At 32.8% G+C, this 20,297-nt stretch overlaps 1 protein-coding gene across 2 annotated transcripts in view; it reads right to left on the bottom strand.

Annotated features, from left to right (window-relative positions):
• DACH1 (dachshund family transcription factor 1) overlaps nt 1-20,297 on the bottom strand; it is a 422,811-nt gene that overhangs the window by 49,740 nt on the left and 352,774 nt on the right. For both annotated transcript variants that reach the window (XM_004468151.5, XM_058276592.2), the window contains one exon: nt 5,842-5,993. In XM_004468151.5, the coding sequence (XP_004468208.2) occupies nt 5,842-5,993 (152 nt within the window). The remainder of the gene's footprint in view (nt 1-5,841; nt 5,994-20,297) is intronic.

The following is a 20,297-nucleotide window of genomic DNA, read 5'->3' as shown; positions in this document are numbered from 1 at the left end:
GTGCAATGTCTAGAGATTATTTAGCAAGATGCCAATGTTGGCACCACTTAATGTGTTGATTGGTTGTATTATCAGTAGCTGTTTAAAATAAATTACTATTAAACTATTATTGTCCTTGGCTGACAAAACACAATATTTTGGTGTTCTTTAAATATGAAACATTCATTATGAATAAACATGTCGAATAATGTTAATGCAACTCTGATTTGTGTAATTTTATATTCATATTTGCTGTAAAATATAAAGTTGCTAAGAGCATTTATGTTTACTGTTTTCTTTTGTTCCAGTTGCTGCTAATGTCTCTAATGGTAATACATTACCTATTTCTGCTGATTATGTCTGAAAAATATTAGCTTTTAGGATCCAAGACCCTCTAGGGACTACTTATGAGCTATATAAAATTAAGTTTCATTTCTAGACTTTAAATCAGTGCACATCAGTAGGAGTCCAATGTGAACAAAAATCTGCACTAGAGCCAAACTGATGCATATGCAAAAGTATGTTATTGCCAGTGACAGCTCTGCTGCAAAAAAATACAGAAAAACTATTAAATTTCAATGCAGCAAGGGGCAAGGAAAAGCAATACCAAGTACTATTCACAACATCAACAAATCATTAGGACACCATTTTAATCACCAGTGATAATAGTACTTTCAGATTTGTATAACTTCTGTAAATTCTCCAGGTAGATTATGTGCAAAAGGGCACACTAAATGCTGCATCTCACTTGGACACACAGCAGCCAGCAAGGTACTGTAACCAAAATGTGAATACAGTACAGGACAGAAAGCTTTAGAGATGAATTTTTCTCCAAGGGGAGGTATTAATATATTCTCATGATATTGAAGTTGGATAATGACAATTCTAAAGAAATACATGTTCTCTCTTTATTTTAAGCTTTCTTTATGTAATGGCAATAATAAGAGACAATGGCTGAGTAGCCTCAAATTTCTTTTCTATAAATTAGGTATAGTGATCATAATATATAAATGTCTTTGCTTCCTAAAATGATTTAAGTTGTAAATAAATTATTTTCCTCATTTTTAAGAGAGGTCATGGCACTGGAATCTATCTAACATTATTTCTACTATTGTTATACCTTAGAAAGTATAAATATCTGCATATATAAGAGGATTTTAAATAATATTGATATAAAAATATTTAATAGCTAGTTAGACTTTAGAAGAATCCAAGTTTGTATTTCATACACATTTATTTTAGAATCAGATGAAAAGCAAGGTCCTTGAGTGCTACTGAAGCCTATGTGAAAAAATTTGTGTTCAAAGAGTGTGACTTCTAACGAGAATAAAATGTCCTAGTTGAAGGGGATTTTAGAAATCATCCATGCTAACCAAAAACTATTAAGGATGAGGGAAAAAGGTCTAGAAAGATCAGAGAACTTGTACAAGATCCGAAACTAGTGAGTTGAGCAAGCCTAGATCAGGACTCTCCAGCTATTAAATCTCCCTTTTTCTCTTAATGTTTTCCTAGTCCCTTTCCAGAGGAGAAGGAATAGTTTACCTTGATACCAGGACCTTTTGTAGATGGAAAGAAAATGATAGAACAATATCAACTGATACATTTTTATAGAAGCTCCTGTGACAAAAGAAACGACCATTCTTGGTTTAATGTTAGGGTTACTCCTCTCCAAAGTCAATCAATGCGTGACCCCCTGTCAAAAGCACTTCTTTGTATAAACGCATCCTGTAATTCACATGATATGTGGCTCTATGGTAACATGGACTCTGGAATCTGCCTGACTGTGTTAAGACTCCATTACCACCTGCATGATCTCAGTCAATGGGCTTATATCCCTCCATTTTCTCATCAATAAAATGGGGATAACAATAAAATCCACCTTTTAAATCGTAAAGAAGATTCAGAGTAATTTTATATATTATTAGCATAGAGGCTGACACATTACAATCATTCAATAAATATTAGCTATTGCCATTATTGTTGCTGCATAAATAGGGTATATAGTCCAGGTTTTGAAGAGGTTTAATGTTATTCTCTCCATCACAGTACACTATGTCTAGGATATTTTACTGTTTTTTATTATCCATGGTCACAGATTGCTAATGAGAACAAAGGGGAAAAGATTTATAATACATAATTATGATTAAAAATAAAAAATAATAATGTAAGACCAATACATCTGAGCTTAGCTTGCCCATATTTTAGAGCCAGTGTCCGCCTTTTTTTTTTTCTGGAAAACTTTTACCATTCTTCTGTCTAACTCTATTATAATTAAAATTACGTTTTATTAATGCTAACGAACAAACTATTAGTTTCTTTTAAAATGTATAAAACTAAAGCAAAATTACTGGCCATGGCATTCAAATGTAAAAACTTGAACGTATTATCAGAATATTTCAGTCTTACTATTTAAATCTGTTTTTTTCCTTCTCTCAAAAACATAGGTTGATTTTGAGACTACTTCTTCAATGCCACAGTTGGATTATATCCATTTATTATACCATAGTGAATCAATTTTGGACTGCCATTTATTGTAGTCTTAATATCTCTTGCAGGCGTCTTTGTTTGCTTAACTTCTCCACAAACCTTAGTGAAACAAACTCCTGCCATATATCCCCTCATGATACATAGCTTCAATGCTGACCACATCTCTAACTAAATTTTATATTAGCTACTTTATTTTTCATTTTCCTTTTGACTTATTTATAGTTATTTTACTATTTGCCATTATAAATCCTTCTTGTACTAAGATAGATATATTATTTGCCCCCATTCCAATACAGCAGTATGTTCTAGTTATGAAAGTTCAGATTGAGAACTGCTGGGTGAAATTCTCCTCTATGTGTGGTGTGCGCAAGTAAGTGATAGCTAATATTGGAAGGTGTCACTCCAGTTAATTGACACTAAAATGCTAGTTTTCTCATGTGAAAACTCCACGGACTTTCCGTGGATATGTGTAAATAAAGAAGTCACACTGAAAGGCCACCCCCACTGAAAAAAATTCCTTATAAATAAAATAATACTAAAAGCAAAATCTGGAAGGTATCTATATTACTCACTGAGTTGAAATTGCTATTTACTCTAGACATCTTAATCCATTATTCCTCCCAATTTCCAAAACATTCCAGTGACAAGAGTAAGCAGTGTAGTTCTAGTAGTTAATAAAAACCGGGTGCTCAAATTTATATATGCAGATATAACATTTCTTCCATGCGTCTTCTTTTAAAATGTAAAGTAATACAATTAATAAAAATAAAATTGATAATGCAGTTATGAAGGCAACATCTGTTGTAACCCTTCAAAATTAAAAATTCAGAATTGTCAAACTACAATATATCATAAATTTTGGGCTATTACAACAATAACTCCTTAAACACATTATTTTGAAGGGTTTTGAAAAAATAATTCTAAGAAATGAATAGAATTTGTAAACATTAAGTTTAAATATAATCCAATGTTTTGAAAGATATAACACTGGACTCTAATTTCATTAAAATAATAAAGATGCATAATAAATCTTTTATTTTAGACATGGGACTGTATGACTTGGAAATCTAAACAATTTTCAACTCAGTTTTTTTTCATCGCCAATCTAATAAAGTATCTCCAAAGGAAATATGGAACTTTAAACTTACTACTCAAAAAGCATGTTACTATTTTGACATAAAAAGCAAGAACCCCGTTATATATAATTGAAACTGCAGAGGAAATTGAGGTAGGCAGAATGTAATTACCCAAATTAGAATTTGGGCAGCAAACACATTTATACTGTATGCCCAATAAGCCAGGGTCATGACTGTTTAAACATTCTATACCACTCCTAGGATATTACTATAACTCAATAAATGTGGCAATAATAAAAGAGCTAGGATCTACGACCTTTTGTAAAATGATGTGAAACCATTACCAATCATAAATTCCAATGTGTGTGTGTGTATGTGTGAGTGTTACTGTACATGGAACTCAGTAAGATTTTTTATCTATTTAACCTTATATATACATGTATGCATGCATAGATATACGTATACTTATAATTAAATACATATACATACAAATACTGTATATACACACATACACACATGCATGCATGAAAGACTGAACTGAACCAGCATAATTTATTTTTAACTTTATTGATCACAGATCTTTATGATTTGGGACTAAACTATCATCTTATCATCAAATCCTACTGAAATTTGTTCTCAAGGCACATTTCAGAACATGCTAAATCTAGAGCCATCTTCAATAAATAAATTCTTTGTCCAAAATCTGTATATTTTAAATCTTGGATTTTCTTCCTTGCTTGCTTGCTTCTTCTTCTTCTTGTTGTTTTAAGAAGTGAGGCTATAGTATAACATTCTTCATTTGGCTATTACTGGCCTGCTTGGGATACTGGTTTTACTGTACTCCTAAACTGAAAGTACTTGACTTAGAGATGTGGCAGTCACTTACAGTGAGAAAGTCCATGATTAAACCCTACCTTTAGATAAACATCCAGATTTGCACTGATGAACTCAGAAATGTTTCTCTGTTGAAATTGAAATTAAATTCTCACTGACTTGGCTGAAGAGGATTTAGTTAGTGCTAGATACATACAAATAGATGGAGACTTTCAAGTAAATGCTTAGCTTTTTTCTTTGCTTCCTATGGAGCTCTATGCAAAAGAAAATGAATTGTTTCAGAGTAAACATTCAGAAATGTCGAAGGAATATTTTCTGAATACATTTAATTTAATGAGAGAAATTCATTAAAAACATTACCTCCGAGAAAACAATAATATGAGTCAAATTTAGAAGGAAAAAAAAGGCATGTGTTTATTTTTAAAATATAATGAACAATTTGACCATGATTAAGTTTAGGCTGGATTGATGATTTATTCAATTACTGAGATATAAAACCTTAAAGTTGAATACATTTCTGGAGACTCTAATTACATTAGTATTAAAAATGCCATATTAATAGATGAGGAGATATGTTACATTAAAGGCCTTCTGTTATGTCCTTGGAGAGGTAAATAAAATTAATTACATTTCTATTGGGAGAAGTTTAATATGGTACCAAAAAAATATCACTAAGGGTGGAGTGCTAGAGTGAAAAAAAAAAAAATAACAACGTACTAGCACAGTATGCGCAAGCATACCTACTCCAAATATGGCAATGTGAATGGCAAAAATCCCCATCTGTGGACCACATGACCACTTCTTGTGTGGGCAAAGAAAACATTATGCTTTCTTCTACCCCAAACACTCTTATTATCTTGGCTTCATGCTCTGTGTTATTGTTAACTGTGAGTATCTTTGATTCATAATGTACTGTACGTAAAATATACATCCTGAGGACTACATAGGAAATCCGTGGAAAGTTTTGTATGGCTTTTGAAGTCTATTCTTTGAAGAAACTCTCTTAACTGAAACAAACTTATTTATGAGAGAAGGGATTTGGGGGGATTCCTTTATATTAGACAGATTTCAATTGACTAAACATATCATTTCCTCCATGGAAGGCTAGTAGTTTAAAAATAACTAAATATTTATTAGAACTGGTGAGCTGTCATTTAGTAAATCAAATAAACTTAAACAGATTTATCCAAATACTTGGCAATAAAGAGAGCCTTTAGGCAGAGTAATTTTTTTTGACACCCATCACTTTTATCTAAGTTTTTACTGTGGTTTAATATATGTACATTATTGAGTGTTTTAAACCAATTTGATTAGTGGAGAAAGTTTAAAATCTAAATTGCTGGGAAAAGTTTAGTACAATGGTTTATTCAATCTCATGTATACATTAAGTTGGAATAGTATGAATTTGGAAAAACCTATAACTGGGTCTTCCATGATCCTTTCTTCCAGATTGCAAAAGTCCTACCTGTATGTTAGTCAGAAGGGTCTCTATGGAAGACAGTCCATCAGGAAACAGAAAAGGAGATGGAAAACCTGGAGGTAGTGGTTGTCCATGCCCAGTGAGAGAAAGTTTGTCGAGGCTGTCTCTTGCAGTTGGTGTGGAAAGCGGGGTCTCATCTGTATGTGATTGAAACAAAAATATAGAACAAGTTACGCTTGTCTGTTTTTATTAGACCTCAGTAATGGCTTCCCTAGTGGTTTCCAGAACATTTATTGCAAATTGGTTCCTGCTATCAGGAGAAAATGCTTTCTGCCGAATTTTCTTTAATGAAAAAGCTGTGGAGATACAACAAGATAACATTAATGAGTAACTTTATAAGCCTTTTAAATGCAGTCTCTAATGAGACTGAGTTTACAGTGCCATAGAATCTTTTTAAAACAAATATTATCTCATATATAGTTGTGATAATATATTCAGGCTGACTTTATGGGCACCTTCCCAATTATCTCATTTTAGTTTGTTCTGTTTGGATTGACAAAAGAATATTTCTAGAGCTTGATATAAGAGAAATGCTTTGTATAGTAGTATGCTCTTTCTCAATTAACCCTTCCTTTATATTAGTGATGTGTTCAGTATCTACAAAAGAAGGTACAATTAAAATCTTTCATCCCACATCTAAAAGGGAAAAACCAGAATCCAAATATATTTATAAACTATAATGAAATTGTTCAATGCCATTAAAGCTAGAGATCTAATTCTTTTGAACTTGAACACCTTTTAATAGTAGACATTTTCCTTCATAATGAAAAATGATAGCCTTTATACCTGAACAAGATGTCTATAGAAAGGATAGTAAAATACAACTTCCATAAGAAAATTTAGAAAATCAAATAAAGCCATTTTAACTAAACTAGTCTTTAGTTCATCTAAAGACATCTGAATATTCTTCAACATCTTAAATAGAATAATGCCCCAAATTAGATTAATGCCCCAAAGAGTGACTCTTCTTACTCCTACAGTGAAATCTTATATTCAGTTCTTTACTATTATTTAAACGCTTTTAGTTTTATATGAGATTCATGCAAATTGTGGTTGATTTTAGTTTATTATAATCACAAAGAAAATTTTATTCATGACAGGCTTCTCAATTTTATAAATATTTTCATATTTCACCTCTGGAAAATTAATCAGAGTAATGTGTTTACACAGCCCTGATAGTATCTCTCAATTTTGCAAGTGGCTAAAAACTTACCACACTTGCCTTTATGCTTATCATTTGATTACACTGTTCTCCCTGATCATTCCTTAATTTTTCATTACAACTCCTAACCACACAACACATTTTCCAATTACCGCTTTCTGGGGCAGAAATATTACGGGAGCTGCCACACTTCCCTGTCCCTAACTAATGTCAGAACAAGTTAAATTCATCCCCCTCACCTTTCCACATTTCTAGTTAATGAACCAAAAGGGAAAAAAGGGTGGGGAGTAATGGACACAAGGCCTTCTATAAACTGCACTCCTCTGACACTCACTCGCTGCTCTGCAGCTTCTCCTTCCACTCCCTCCTCTGTTAACTTACTGACAGATGATCAGAGGCAGCAGGTACTAGAAGAAGAAACCCTGAAAAAGCTGCAAAAAAGAGGACTGATGTCATTTTTTTTCTCACACTTGTCACTAGGGTTAAAGAGAGACTGCCGTGCAGGGTAGTGCTATGGCACAGCCCATGTGATCAAGGTGATCTCGGGCACCATTTACCTGACTGTCATAAATTACTCTTCCAGACCAAGGCTGCTAGTGTTTTCCTCATAATAGCTCTGAAAAGGCACTTGTTAAACATCTATGTGCATGGGAAATGTTTAAGGAAAAAGAGCAATATTTTTTATCAGTATCACCTTAGCTGTCACATGCTAAAGAAAATGTGGCTTAATAGATCATGGGGATAATAATTGCTTGTCTCTTGAAGAAAAGCATAGAACCAGATGACCACCTGAGGTTTCTTTCAGCTTTAGAGTCCATGATTTCATGATTCTTAGAAATTATCAATAAAAAAAAGCACCATGTATATGTATATACACACACGTACATTCAATTTTAAGTTCCATTAACCCCATGCGTATTTGATTCACCTTTATCTTGACAATATTTTTTTAATTCGTTTATTAAATAGCCAACTATGCATACATTTATGTAGCCAGTATTTATTGAACACAGATAATATGCTAGACTGGGATAGATGGCTGAAAAACCCAATCTCATGTCAACTAAAGAGACTGATACAGATTGTTAAATAGCTAATCCTCAGAGTTAGTCAAACAATTTGTGCCATTCTTCCCCATATTACGAATGAAATCGTTCTGAATGTGCGCATGCCTTCTAACAATTGTTTCAATGGAATACTCATCTTGGTCTGCATGGCTCCAACTATATGTGAATAGATTTTCATTTGACATGAACTTTTCTGATTCATTCATTCATTTATCATTTTACACAATGGAGGAATTGCATAAAGCCATTTTACCTCAATACATAGCTAAGGTCAAGAAAGAATAACTATTTGGGCAGGATGACTATTTGAGAAATAAACAAACAGGGTGATTCCAATGGCTTAACATCGATACATATTTTTGAAAAGAAGACAAATCAAAGATCAAACAAAAATATTCCTTTGGGCATCAAGACCCTACTCTGAGAAAATGTTGTCACCTTGTGGCAACTGTATCACAGATCATCTTGCTCTTGTCTTCCTCAAAGATTGCAAAATTGAGAATATAATTCTTTCTTTTGAAATAGAGGAGACCTTTGCTATCCTACATGTTCTAGAAGCTTACAGCAAAAGTTTGAGAGGTTGAGCAATGTGGAAGAGAGTTCTGACATCACATAATCTCTACCAACTTAAAACAGAGAATGATTATGAAGCATCAATTCACAAAACATCTTATCCCAAAGTTGACTGATCTGTACACATTTTTAAAACGTTCATCTTTAAAATAAAGTTGGGTTATCAGATCTCATGATCTTTGTATTAGTATAGCATCTGAAAATAAAACCTCTTTTTAAACATTCTACATTTATATAATTGAAACTTACAGACTAGCTTCAAGAATTGTATTAAGAATTTATACATATCCCTTCACCAAGGATACTATTTACATTTTGCCAATATTTGCTTTATAATTCTCACTGTTTCTCTCCCTTTTCTGTGTATATGAGTGTGCACACATACCATGCTTGAACCATCTAGCTTTTTCAGTCATTAATACTTAAAACTATTTCATAAGTACAAGGACACACTCTTACACAATCACAGTACAAAATCGGTAAAAATAAGAAAAATAGAATACTATTGTTTAATCAAGAGTCCACGTTCCAATTTCATTATCTGGGAGATGTTTTATCTGCAAACAGTTAGATAATAAATAAACACATCAATTTATTTGACAAGTACTTAGGGAGTATTTTCTATGGGCTGGCAGTAGGTATGTGGTAGCCTCTAAGACGGTCTCTGATGATTCCTGAGCTCCAGTTTTTCACGGCCTGTCTAATCCCTTCCCCTTGAGTCTGAGTTGAATCTAACAAATAGAATACAACAAATGTGATGGAATGTCATTTCCAAGATTAGGTTATAAAACGTCTGTAGCTTCCATTTCTCTCACTCACTCTTGCATTACTTGCTCTGGGGCAAGACAGCTGTCATGTCGTGAGAGAGTCCTATAGAGAGGTACACATGACAATGGACTGAGGCCTGCCAACAACCACGTGAACGGGCTTGCATGCAGATTCCCCACATCCGTCTCAGTTGACATTTTAGAGGCTGCAGCTGTGCCCAATAACTTGACTGTATCTCATGAGAGACCTGGGGCCAGTCACCCAGCTAAGCTGTACCCAGATTCTTGACCACAGAAGCTGTGAGTTAGTGTCTTTTTTTAAGCCACTAACTTTGGAGTAATATGTTACACAACTATAGAGAACTAAAACAGTTGGATAACATTTTTTTAATGCTTTGGGATATATAAAGAAAATGCCATAGTGTCTAGTTAATATTAGCTACTTGGGCATGTAACAACTTCTTCATGTTCTCTTTTTAAAAAAATAGAAGTTGAACAAGACAAGGTCTGAAATACTATCCAAATCTAAAGTTTCAGTATTCTCTGTTATTTTCTTATAAATAAACTTTCACAAAAGCTACATGAGTAGAGACTTCACCATAAATAAATTGACTAGAGTAATAATGCATCAGCTTGAAATCAGATTCTTCAATATCTTTTTAATTACAAACTCCAAAAGAGTTATGAATATCTAGGTATTATCTGAATAAGAATAAGGCACACAGACACCAAATTTCAGAGCAGGCTGTTGATTACTTAGTTTACAAACTTTGATTACAAAGTTTACAAATTTTGCTTTATAAAGATTCCTAAATTATATTGCTTGATTTTATCAAGTTAAAAAATAAATCAACCACTTATAAGACAGCCACTCTAAACTACTAGGAGAACAAATTAGATGTAGCTTAAGCTGCATCTTCCTGGGAGTAAATCAAGCACTTTTGAAAGCTGCCTTAACAAGGATATTTTTGTTTTATTCTGTAGAAGACTAAAAGTTACCCAGTTCTCTGAAAGAGTTACTGTTAAGAGTAGTTATTAAATTTAAAAGATGCTTAGTATTTTAATTCAGTGACAGAGATCTAGAGTGATTTTCTAAAAGAAAATAGAATAGTGCACATTATAATTTAACAAAGGATGATCTTGTGAATAGAAATTAACATATTAATAACTATATAATATTTTAACAATCATAAGAACACATATCAGTTAACACTGATTAGAAAGGAAGGTAAGTTAAAGAAGTGGACACAAAGGGAAGAAAATATTTATAAAAATCCAAAATGACTAAAGTATAAAATACTGATATTTTATTCTTCTTACTACTTCATCTAATGATTCTACACTTGTATCAATAATTAGAAGATTGATGCCTCTGTAAGACAAGTTTTGTTTTGTTTTCTCTCCCTCCAACCTTATCACAGCTAGCAATTGAGCAGGATATCCTAAAGAACAATGTTGTTGAACAAAATCATGGGCTTCTACTTTTTAAAAGTTCTCTTTCCCGTTAATAGAATGTAACTCAGTTGCTATTTTCATAACTAATCCCTTTGGGTTTGAATTAAATAAGCTCTTTCAAGTTCTTCTATCTTAGGATATATGTGTGTGTTTGTCTCATTTTATTACATAATAAATTCCAAGTAGAAAAACACTCAGGCACTTTTAGAAAACCAGGCATTTTAAGGGGAATCACATTTATTCATCTTGATGTAAAGTAGTGTTGTTATTAAAATGGAAAATTCTCCATACTTAGTGTTTGCTACTTACCTTGGAGTTGACGTGAAAACTCTGTTTCTATACTGACAAAGTAAAAAAATAGTTTGCAAAAATGAGACAATATGGTGCTTTCATTAGATGTGAATCATGAAAATATGAATTTTTCTTGGTCATTTTTATAAATTTTCATCACAATTGTACAGAAAGATGAACTTTTTGGTTGTTTTTGTAAAATCATCAGGTCAGTTATTCCACTGGAGTAGAGGCGTGAATAAGTTAAAAAATTAAGGGTTGGTTTTTTTTTTTTTAAAGTTTGAAACTTATTCCTAGACATAAGAAACAATCAATTATACTGAGCTCAAACATAAGCTCAGTCCTGGCTCATTCTTACATAGGTATCTTGGGCTTAATTCAACAAGAGAAATTAACACTAAAGTTGAATAATGTGGTCTCAGAATGTAATCATTAGCCAAAAAATAGTCACATAGATCTTTCTTTCTATTTTCATCTTCTGACAAAATAAGGAATTCTAAAACATTACATTAAAATTTATCAGCATGACTTTAATGTATTTACTCCAGTTTTTATATATCAGGGGGCATATTTCTAAAAACATTTTTAATTATAATGCTGTAACAATTGTACTTTCATCATGTAGTATTATTTCCATTATGTAATTTTAAACTCACTTTTCAAAGACCGAATTTAACTTTCCTCCAGAAATTTTTAGAAAATTTGCACCACAATACTGTAATCTATGTGATACAGCTGTGGTAAAACTGAAAGCAAACTAGCCTAGTTTAGCAAGTGTGAGTTCAAACATTGACTCTACCAAGTACTAGTAATAAGTAGAACAGAGAACCCACGTCTGATATTCTATGAGGCTCATTTGGTTTATTTATTTAAAAAGGGATTACAAACTCACAGGTCTATAACTTAACTCCAATTAGATTATATCTGTGAATGTGCTTTGCAAAATATAAAACGCTATGCATATATAGAGTATGAATAGATTTAAAAAAATAGCTAAATATATTGCAAATTTCCTTTTAGAAACTTTACTTCAATGGGCCAAGGAGGGAAAAACTTGCTCTTGAACCATAAATCTGAGGTTTCTCTAATATTTTCCTCTAATGAGGCTTGTGATGATGAAGTACATGTGATAATGGAATTATTACTACATACATCAACTGCCTTGTACTAAATAACACTGAGTTGGTTTGGTGAACAGTTACAATTAACTATGCTAGCACTAACTTCAAAAATAGCTGAAGAGTATGAACTAGTTTATCAATTCTTCTTTGGGCAGCAGAACCTAGAGAAAATGGATAAGATGACTGACTTGATAAAAAAGATCAACAGTACATAGTTTGGAGAAATGGACTTTCAGGAACATAAAAATGCTAACACACACCTTGGATATACTTGAAACAGCATTAGAACTCTGGATGTCAAGTTTGGCTGAGTAAAGGAAGAGATTTAAAATGGGAAGGAGGTCATTGAGAGGGAGCTTCGAGATGGGCCAAAATATACACTCAGTTCTCAATTCTACCTAATTTAATTCATAAAGTATTTATTGCATACTTATTATCTGCAACTATCATCTATATCAGTGGTTCTTAATTTTGGGTAAGTTTACCTAAGGATACTGATAGAAGTTATGGACCACTCATTAGAGGGGAAATAGAACATGTAGTTTCAGCTCCCTAACATACAGTAAGCACTCATTAATTTCTGTTGAACGAATATTGTGAATGAGGTAAAGCAAGGCAAAGGCTGGAGGGGTAGAGAATGCAGGAATAAAAGGATCTAGTGTCTGCTTGCCCTGTGGTTATACCACATCCATGAGAATAAAACTGAAAACACTTTTCATATACATTATTTGGGTAGGAGGACATTCTAGTAGGAAGCAAAAAAAAATGCATACAAGTATATTCTCAATAAAGTTTTGTGCTAAAACAGTGACTCTAATGGTATCAGTGGTTATTTAGAAAAAACATTGAGTTGGTGTTGAGAGAGAAGTGAAGGGAAAAACTTAAATCTTCATGGAAATATGCTTTTGAAATGGACATTGAGTTTTATTTATTTATTTTTTGGGGGGACTTTGAATTTTGGAGGAGACTTAAGCAGGGGAACTCAAGGGCTAGTATGAGGAAACCATCCAGGGATAAGAACTCAAGAAAAATAGTAACATTAAATGACCTGCAGAAACTTCGTCTTTTAAAGGGGAAAGCATATTTTCAGCCATCACCCTCAAAAGAGAGTCTTGAACTTCTGAATTTATTTTGAATTTGTATTTCAGGAATTTATGAATAAGGAAAACAATATATTCAAACTATTTATTAAAATTTCCAGTTTTGAACTTAATAGTAAACACGTCACTATCTTTGGCAACTGAGAAGATGAACTAAAGTACTCAGGGATTGTGCATTGATTTTTCCCTCCCTCAACTTAGAGTATCTTGGAAAACTGGAATAGGTACTAATCACTCAAAACACGCACACACATACACCCTGACTGAAATTTCAAAAATTTGGGTTTGCTTTCACCTCTTCTGTTTCTTAAAGTGTTTATGAAAAGGCAGTGGTAGCTTAAGCTGAAAAGATCCACTTAAATGATCTTTCTTTTCCATGACCCTGTAGGTTTAACCTCACTGCTGATACTGCAAGTGAATATGGGAAAGCATTTATTGAAAGCAGTGCAACAGACACAGTTATATTCCCTAGGTTGATGTTTTGCATATCTGCACAGTAGGGCCATTAAGTGTTCTAAGAGCACAAAGGAAACAATCATAACATTTGTTTTTAGATGACTGACTCAGGACATGTACACCAGGCTTTATATAGAAACTGTTTTTGTTTTATTAAGGGACTGTTTGCCTGTTAGTGATAACATCATTAAAAATAAATGAAAGGGGGCTGGTAAAATGCTTCCCAAAAGCAGAAACCTAATTAAAGGTGATATGCCTGCTATGAGACTTTTTTTCAGGATTCAGAAATAGAACAAGGTTAGTTCTTCCTCATTTTATAAGGCTCAAAGAAGATCTCACAGTAAAACATCACTTCTGATCTAATTTTCTATTTCTGTGTACTTTAATAATCTACTTTACAGTCTATGCTTGCCCATAGAAAGTGAAGTAGTTGTATTCCTACAGATAGCTTCTTCTTCATGTCATCCTACATGAAAAGAAAATCTGATGGTTCAGCTCAAAAAATGCACTCTCCTTTTAATGCAAATTGTGTAGGTTGTATTATATGCAGTAACAGAAGTTGAAATAATGCACACATAAACATTTCATAGCCCTAAAAGACCGTTTTTGAAAGCCTGAGTTAATGGTAAGAAAACATTTCCAAATCATGGTTTATAATTTCAGGGAAAAAAAGTAGACCCTTTCATTTTAAGGGGTGGAGTTACTCTAATTTCATGGATGGTGGAAAAAGCAGGAAACTGCATTCCCTTGATAACTCTGTCCTTATTGTGCTGTGACCTTGGCCAATTTACTTAAATTTACATCTGCCAAAAATGAGTTTCTGAAACGTGCTTTGAAACTTTTGGGGGCTGGAGGGAGGAGTTGTCACATAAATCCAAGGCCTTTTCCAAATTAACATGACTTTAGAAGTAAAGGGAAAATAAAGAAAAACACTAGGCACTAGCACCTCAACAAGGTGCCAGAGTTTGATATCCTGGTCTCTTCTTGTCACTTCTGTATAGTTCAATTTCATTTATGAGTCTCCAAACTGAAAATGAATCTTATTGCTAAGTGAATAAAACAGAACACTTCCCAAATTATTTCACTGCAATAGAAATATTTCATGTTTTGTAGATTATTTAAACTCTGATTTACATATTAGTTTTAGAATATAATCATCATAGAATTTGAAAACATGTGAGTTGAATTTGGAAGTCACGAGATCTATTTTTTTTTTTACACATATAACAAACCCAATAAGAAACTAACCCAACGATTTACAAGCCCTGTCTGCAGATTCCCAGTTCTTTTTTTTTTCATTTAATATTAAGGTGTCAATTTAGAGAAAATATCAGGGAAGAGGAATATGTTAAAAGACTCCAAGGATATGCATCCCCACACACACACATTCATGTACAACAATTAGAGAGATGTGCGCCATGAGAGGATATGAATATTAAGGCATTTTAGGGGTGATAATTACAATATGACTACGATTTAAGAAAAAAAAGTCCTTATCTTTAAGAGATATGTGTTAAAAATAAAGTCAAATAAATAAATAAATATTTAGAATTAAATATCAGATGGTTGGAATTTGTTTCAAAATTCTTGCGGGGAGGAAGTCAGGGGAGTGGAGAGAAGAATTGGGTGGGAGAACATATGAAACAAGATTAGCTGTGAGAGGGTTGTTGTTAAAGTTGAATGGTGGGTATATGGGGGAGGGGGAGTTTGTTACCCTCTTATAATTTTACTCATGTTAGCAATTTTCTATAATAAAAAGTCAACATAAAAGTAATGCTATTCAGTAAAGATTCTGTTAACTCAGTTTTCTTTCAAAGAGTCAGAGGCATCGGTATTATCATCATCATCATTATCACCAAAATAACTAGCACATATTGAGTGCTTACTATGTGTGCAAAATATTGTCCTCAGCAATTTACATACATTAACTCATTTAATCCTCACAACAATTCTGATAGATAGACCAGCATTATCCTCATTTTGCACATGAGAGCAAGGTGCACCGAAGTTAATTACTTGCCAAGATCACTAAGCTAGTAAGAGGAGGGGCCTGAATTTGAATCCAGGTAGCCTTGTCCCATGTTCTTTAAACATCCAGAGGGAAAAATGCAAGTTTTAAGATTTATTAAAATGTATGGATAGATGTATTTTAATATGTAAAAGGAGCATATATTCCAAAAAAAGAAAATAAATGCTTAGTTTATCTGAGTAGAAAGCAAAAAAAATTGCAAGTATCTCCCTGCAAATTTCTCCACTTTTTGCCTTTATGAAATGTTAACCAAACCAAGAAGGTTTTGCCTTCCTTGTGACAATCAACCATGAGAGTCTCACTTTTAAATTGACACATGTATAATATGGGGCAAAAAACAATTGACATAAGATTGTTAAAAGGAAAAAACTCTTGTCCAAGTGAATTACTTCAGGAGTAGGTTTCATGCTTTACCATTGATTAGCTGCAATCAACCCCTGAAAGTCAACACAAATCTCTTTTGCACTTGTTCCCAATTAGCTTCTCCTGCATTTCCTCATGATGTAAACCCAGCCATGAACTTGCATCGTTTTCCACCATAAGGACTCTCTCTAGGTTTCCAAATCACCCTCTCAACAGCAGACCCTCTTCCTCTCCTGACTCGATCAGTAAGCTCCATTCCTAGCATAGGGAGCTCCCTAATTCTTGGTAATAACTTTGCTTTGATAAGATACCATGTACCAGGCTGCTGGGACCCTGCCCTAAACTAGATATCAGTTTGTTGGTCTAGATAAATAAATTTGTGTAAGTATGCTAATTAATTAAGTATAATGACTCCTTCTAAGCCACAGGTATGTTTTAATGGGTTCCCTCACTCCCACCACCCCTACCACAATCCTTTGAAAGGGGAGCACCAGAATGTGATGAATTTGAAGAGTTCTTTGAAGTGCTACATAGTAGCCCTTACACCTTTAGCTTCACTGGCCGGTGCCGATTCTACACCTGTATTCACAAGAATAAATTACTAATATATATCTTACCAGAAGTTTCAACTGATCAAATCCATTGGAAATTATCATCAAACAAAAGTCACTACGGGCTTGTTTCCTTATGTGTTTTTAATTTGAAAAGCTGTGAAAGCAGGAACGTTGACCATCTTGCTCACCTGTGTAACCTCAGGGCATAATTATTATTGATTTGGTTGAATAGCAGATAAAATTTATTTACAAAATTAGTGAATTTAGCAACAAGCCCCTTGTTCTTATAAAATAAATATTAGCTGAGGTTAGATTATGTTTTATATTACTTAGGTCTGAAAGAATGAGAAGGTACAAAATAAGAAGTGCTTTTGGTTTGTATTGTGACTTAAGAAATGTGAATCCAGCATATAAAAATTATTTATGATATTCAGGATTCAAAATTTTAAAATCCCATTTTTTTCTAATTAATTAAATACATTGTGGCTACCCAGTGTAGAAAAGGAACTAATAAATATGTGTATATAATGGCAAGATTTGGTTCTTGCATCTAAATGTGTCGTTGGCTATTTTGGGCAATAACAGAGGGTGTCCATACAAAGACTGATAAACATCTTGTCAGGAATACTATAGAAAGCATTCCCTAGAAATTGATAGGAGGTTAAACTAAGTGACCTTTTTATCCCTTTTACTCATTGAAATTTTATGACTTCTTCCTTTAAAACTAACTGCTTTATAACATAGTCATATAAAAATGCAAAGGAGAGCACTAATTTTTAGGATTTAGGGAAATATAAAAAGTTAAGAGTGTATGTTTATGTCATTGTCAGCATTCTTCCCTTGGCGAGAAGGGGATTCTTGAACAGCACAGCTGCTATTTTGCAACTCTCAGAGCATAAAAACATAATGCAAATTCCTGGACCTCTACTATATATAGGTTTTAAAACATTAATTCCCAATTTATAACCACTCATTGTTTGTAGCAATGAAAAAAAAGATGACGTTGTCAGATTTATAAAACTGTTGTGACTTGCTTTTTAAAGTGTTATATTTAAGAAAAACACATCTGCTAGCTCAAAAAGAAAAAGAAAAAAGAGCAATGCCAAAAATGAGGAAATGAGAAATCTTGATTAAGGTGCCATTTATCATCTATTTTAAGTTTAATTTGAAAAACTAAATGAAATTTTAAAATTATGTTAAAATTCCAATGCAAAAATAAATCAAGCTATTTGTTAGCATGAAAACATTTCCTCTTTATGGGCCATGATGTGAACCATTGTCTATGAGGTGCAGAGGTACCCAAAGATGTACTTACCAAATCCAATGGATGTGTCATGATGATAGGAACGAGTGTTGTTGGGGGGGGGAGAGGGGGGGTGGGGGGGTGGGGTTGAATGGGACCTCACATATATATTTTTAATGTAATATTATTACAAAGTCAATAAAAAAAATAAAATAAAATAAAAAAGAAAACATTTCCTCTTATCTTCTGCTTTATAATCTATATGTTTACTAGCATGGATGCCTCATATTCATGTTGAAGTTTTTTTTTTTTTAATCATGAGAATTTAAGCATATCAGGTAGGAGAAATAGCATAGATCAAGAACATAGGCTAGCAAGAGCACAATGCCTTCTGGAGGCTGAGGAAGGATGGCGGGGTTGGAATGTAGGGAGGGAAAGGAGAGTTGTTAGCATTGAGGTTAAAGGTACAAGGGGCCCAGAACTGTGGGGGCTTTTGTAGGCTATGGCCATGAGATTGTAGCCCATGATGCTCAGAAACAGGCAGGACCTGGCTTATTATGTGAAAGAAATAGCAGTTCTTTCTAATCATGTATGTCTCATGAGAGTGTAGAACTGATTTATCCTTATGCGACAATGCAATTACTCACTCTCATTGCATGTTCAATTCAAATCAAGCTTGCATTATTACCACTTGATATTTCCTTGTATATTTCTCTATTATTTGTCTCCCCTAATCATAATGCAGACTCCATGAAAACAGGATTCCTCTCTGTGTTCTTGGCTGTTATATCCTCTGTACCTTAAACAGTGTTTCATACTTACTAGCCTCTCAAAAAATGTGTGAACAAGTAAAATTTTAAAAGAATTCCAAAAGGAAATGAATTAATCTCTCATGCCATTTCTGTGCATTTAGTTTTATTTTACTCAGAAATCTCAAATTTACAAGCATATTTATTTACATAAGCTTATATATATAATTAAAATCTTCTTAATAGAATATTAAGGATTTAGATAAATTATACTACTATAGGAACATAACTAACATCTAACGGACTTGAAGGAAATTAAAACAAAAGTATAGACACATATAGTTATATAGGTAGTAGAACTGTTTTAGGTTTAGTCAATCAATAATTGGTCTATGTTTAAATATTGATTTACTTTTAAAAATTATCAAAAATAGTAGAAAGTTTATTATTTAAGATAATAAATTCTCTTTCTCTACATATTTTTTTCTCCATATATAAGATTTCACAAGAATGCAAAAACTAGGTGAAATCTGGAGGTTTTACTACTTTTATTAGTTTTATATATACTTTAAAGTTAAATTATAAGTAGCATATGCATTGAAAGCTAACTTAAATAGTTTAGTACTGACTGAAAACTTGAAAACAAAAGAAAATTCAATTTTAATAGAAAGTGTTTTACATTCTAATTTCATATTGTACTTTAATGTTATTTGACAGAAAAATTTAAAGTACCACAACTGAGAAAACAAGTAAAAACATTATTTTTATATGCCTTTTCAAAACTCACAGGCAGCTCTGAAGATTCTGACATGCTTACACACACACATCAACCTCACCCAGGGCAGCTGTTGTAGGGAGAACACATATTTGAGCCTCTTTCTTTAGTGGGAGTCATCACAAATAGAATGTTCTCTATTGTTTCTGTTATAATGTACTATAAAATTTATTCCCCAGTTTTTTATTTTAAAGCATACACATTCCTCATGGAGATTTTAATATAGTGCCTGGTATAACAATGGCTTCAAAAATGTCATGATACTCTTAAGGAAGTTGTTATTTCCTTTGCTGACAAAATCATTTTCCCAACTGTTAAATTTATTCATAAATTTCATTAGGGAGGTTTTAGGAAACCAAATTAACCCTGAAATATGAATACATTTTATTTTGCCAATTGGTTCAGTTAGACAAATTACAAATTCGTTTTTCTAGATATATTTGAGGATGAATAGCAACTGCAATAGGATATGATACACATTCTAACAAAGATAAGAATAGAGGAATATTGGAGCAATTAAGGACATTTAGTTATCTGTGGCCTTCCTGGAGGAGGTGACATCTCAGTTCAGAATGAAGGATAATCAGGACACAAACCTATTGGCAAGGATAAAGCTTAATGTGTGTTATTATTTTAAACTTTAAGATTTAAGCTCTCCTTCCACTTTAGATTTATCCTTCAAATATTAATATATTTTCTAATTCTCTAACATCAATTTGACATTAAAAATTAAACA

Source organism: Dasypus novemcinctus, chromosome 15 (assembly GCF_030445035.2).
Source record: "Dasypus novemcinctus isolate mDasNov1 chromosome 15, mDasNov1.1.hap2, whole genome shotgun sequence".
NCBI lineage: Eukaryota > Metazoa > Chordata > Mammalia > Cingulata > Dasypodidae > Dasypus > Dasypus novemcinctus.
Note: the sequence above shows the minus strand (reverse complement) of the source record. Positions and strands in the feature narration are given on the sequence as shown.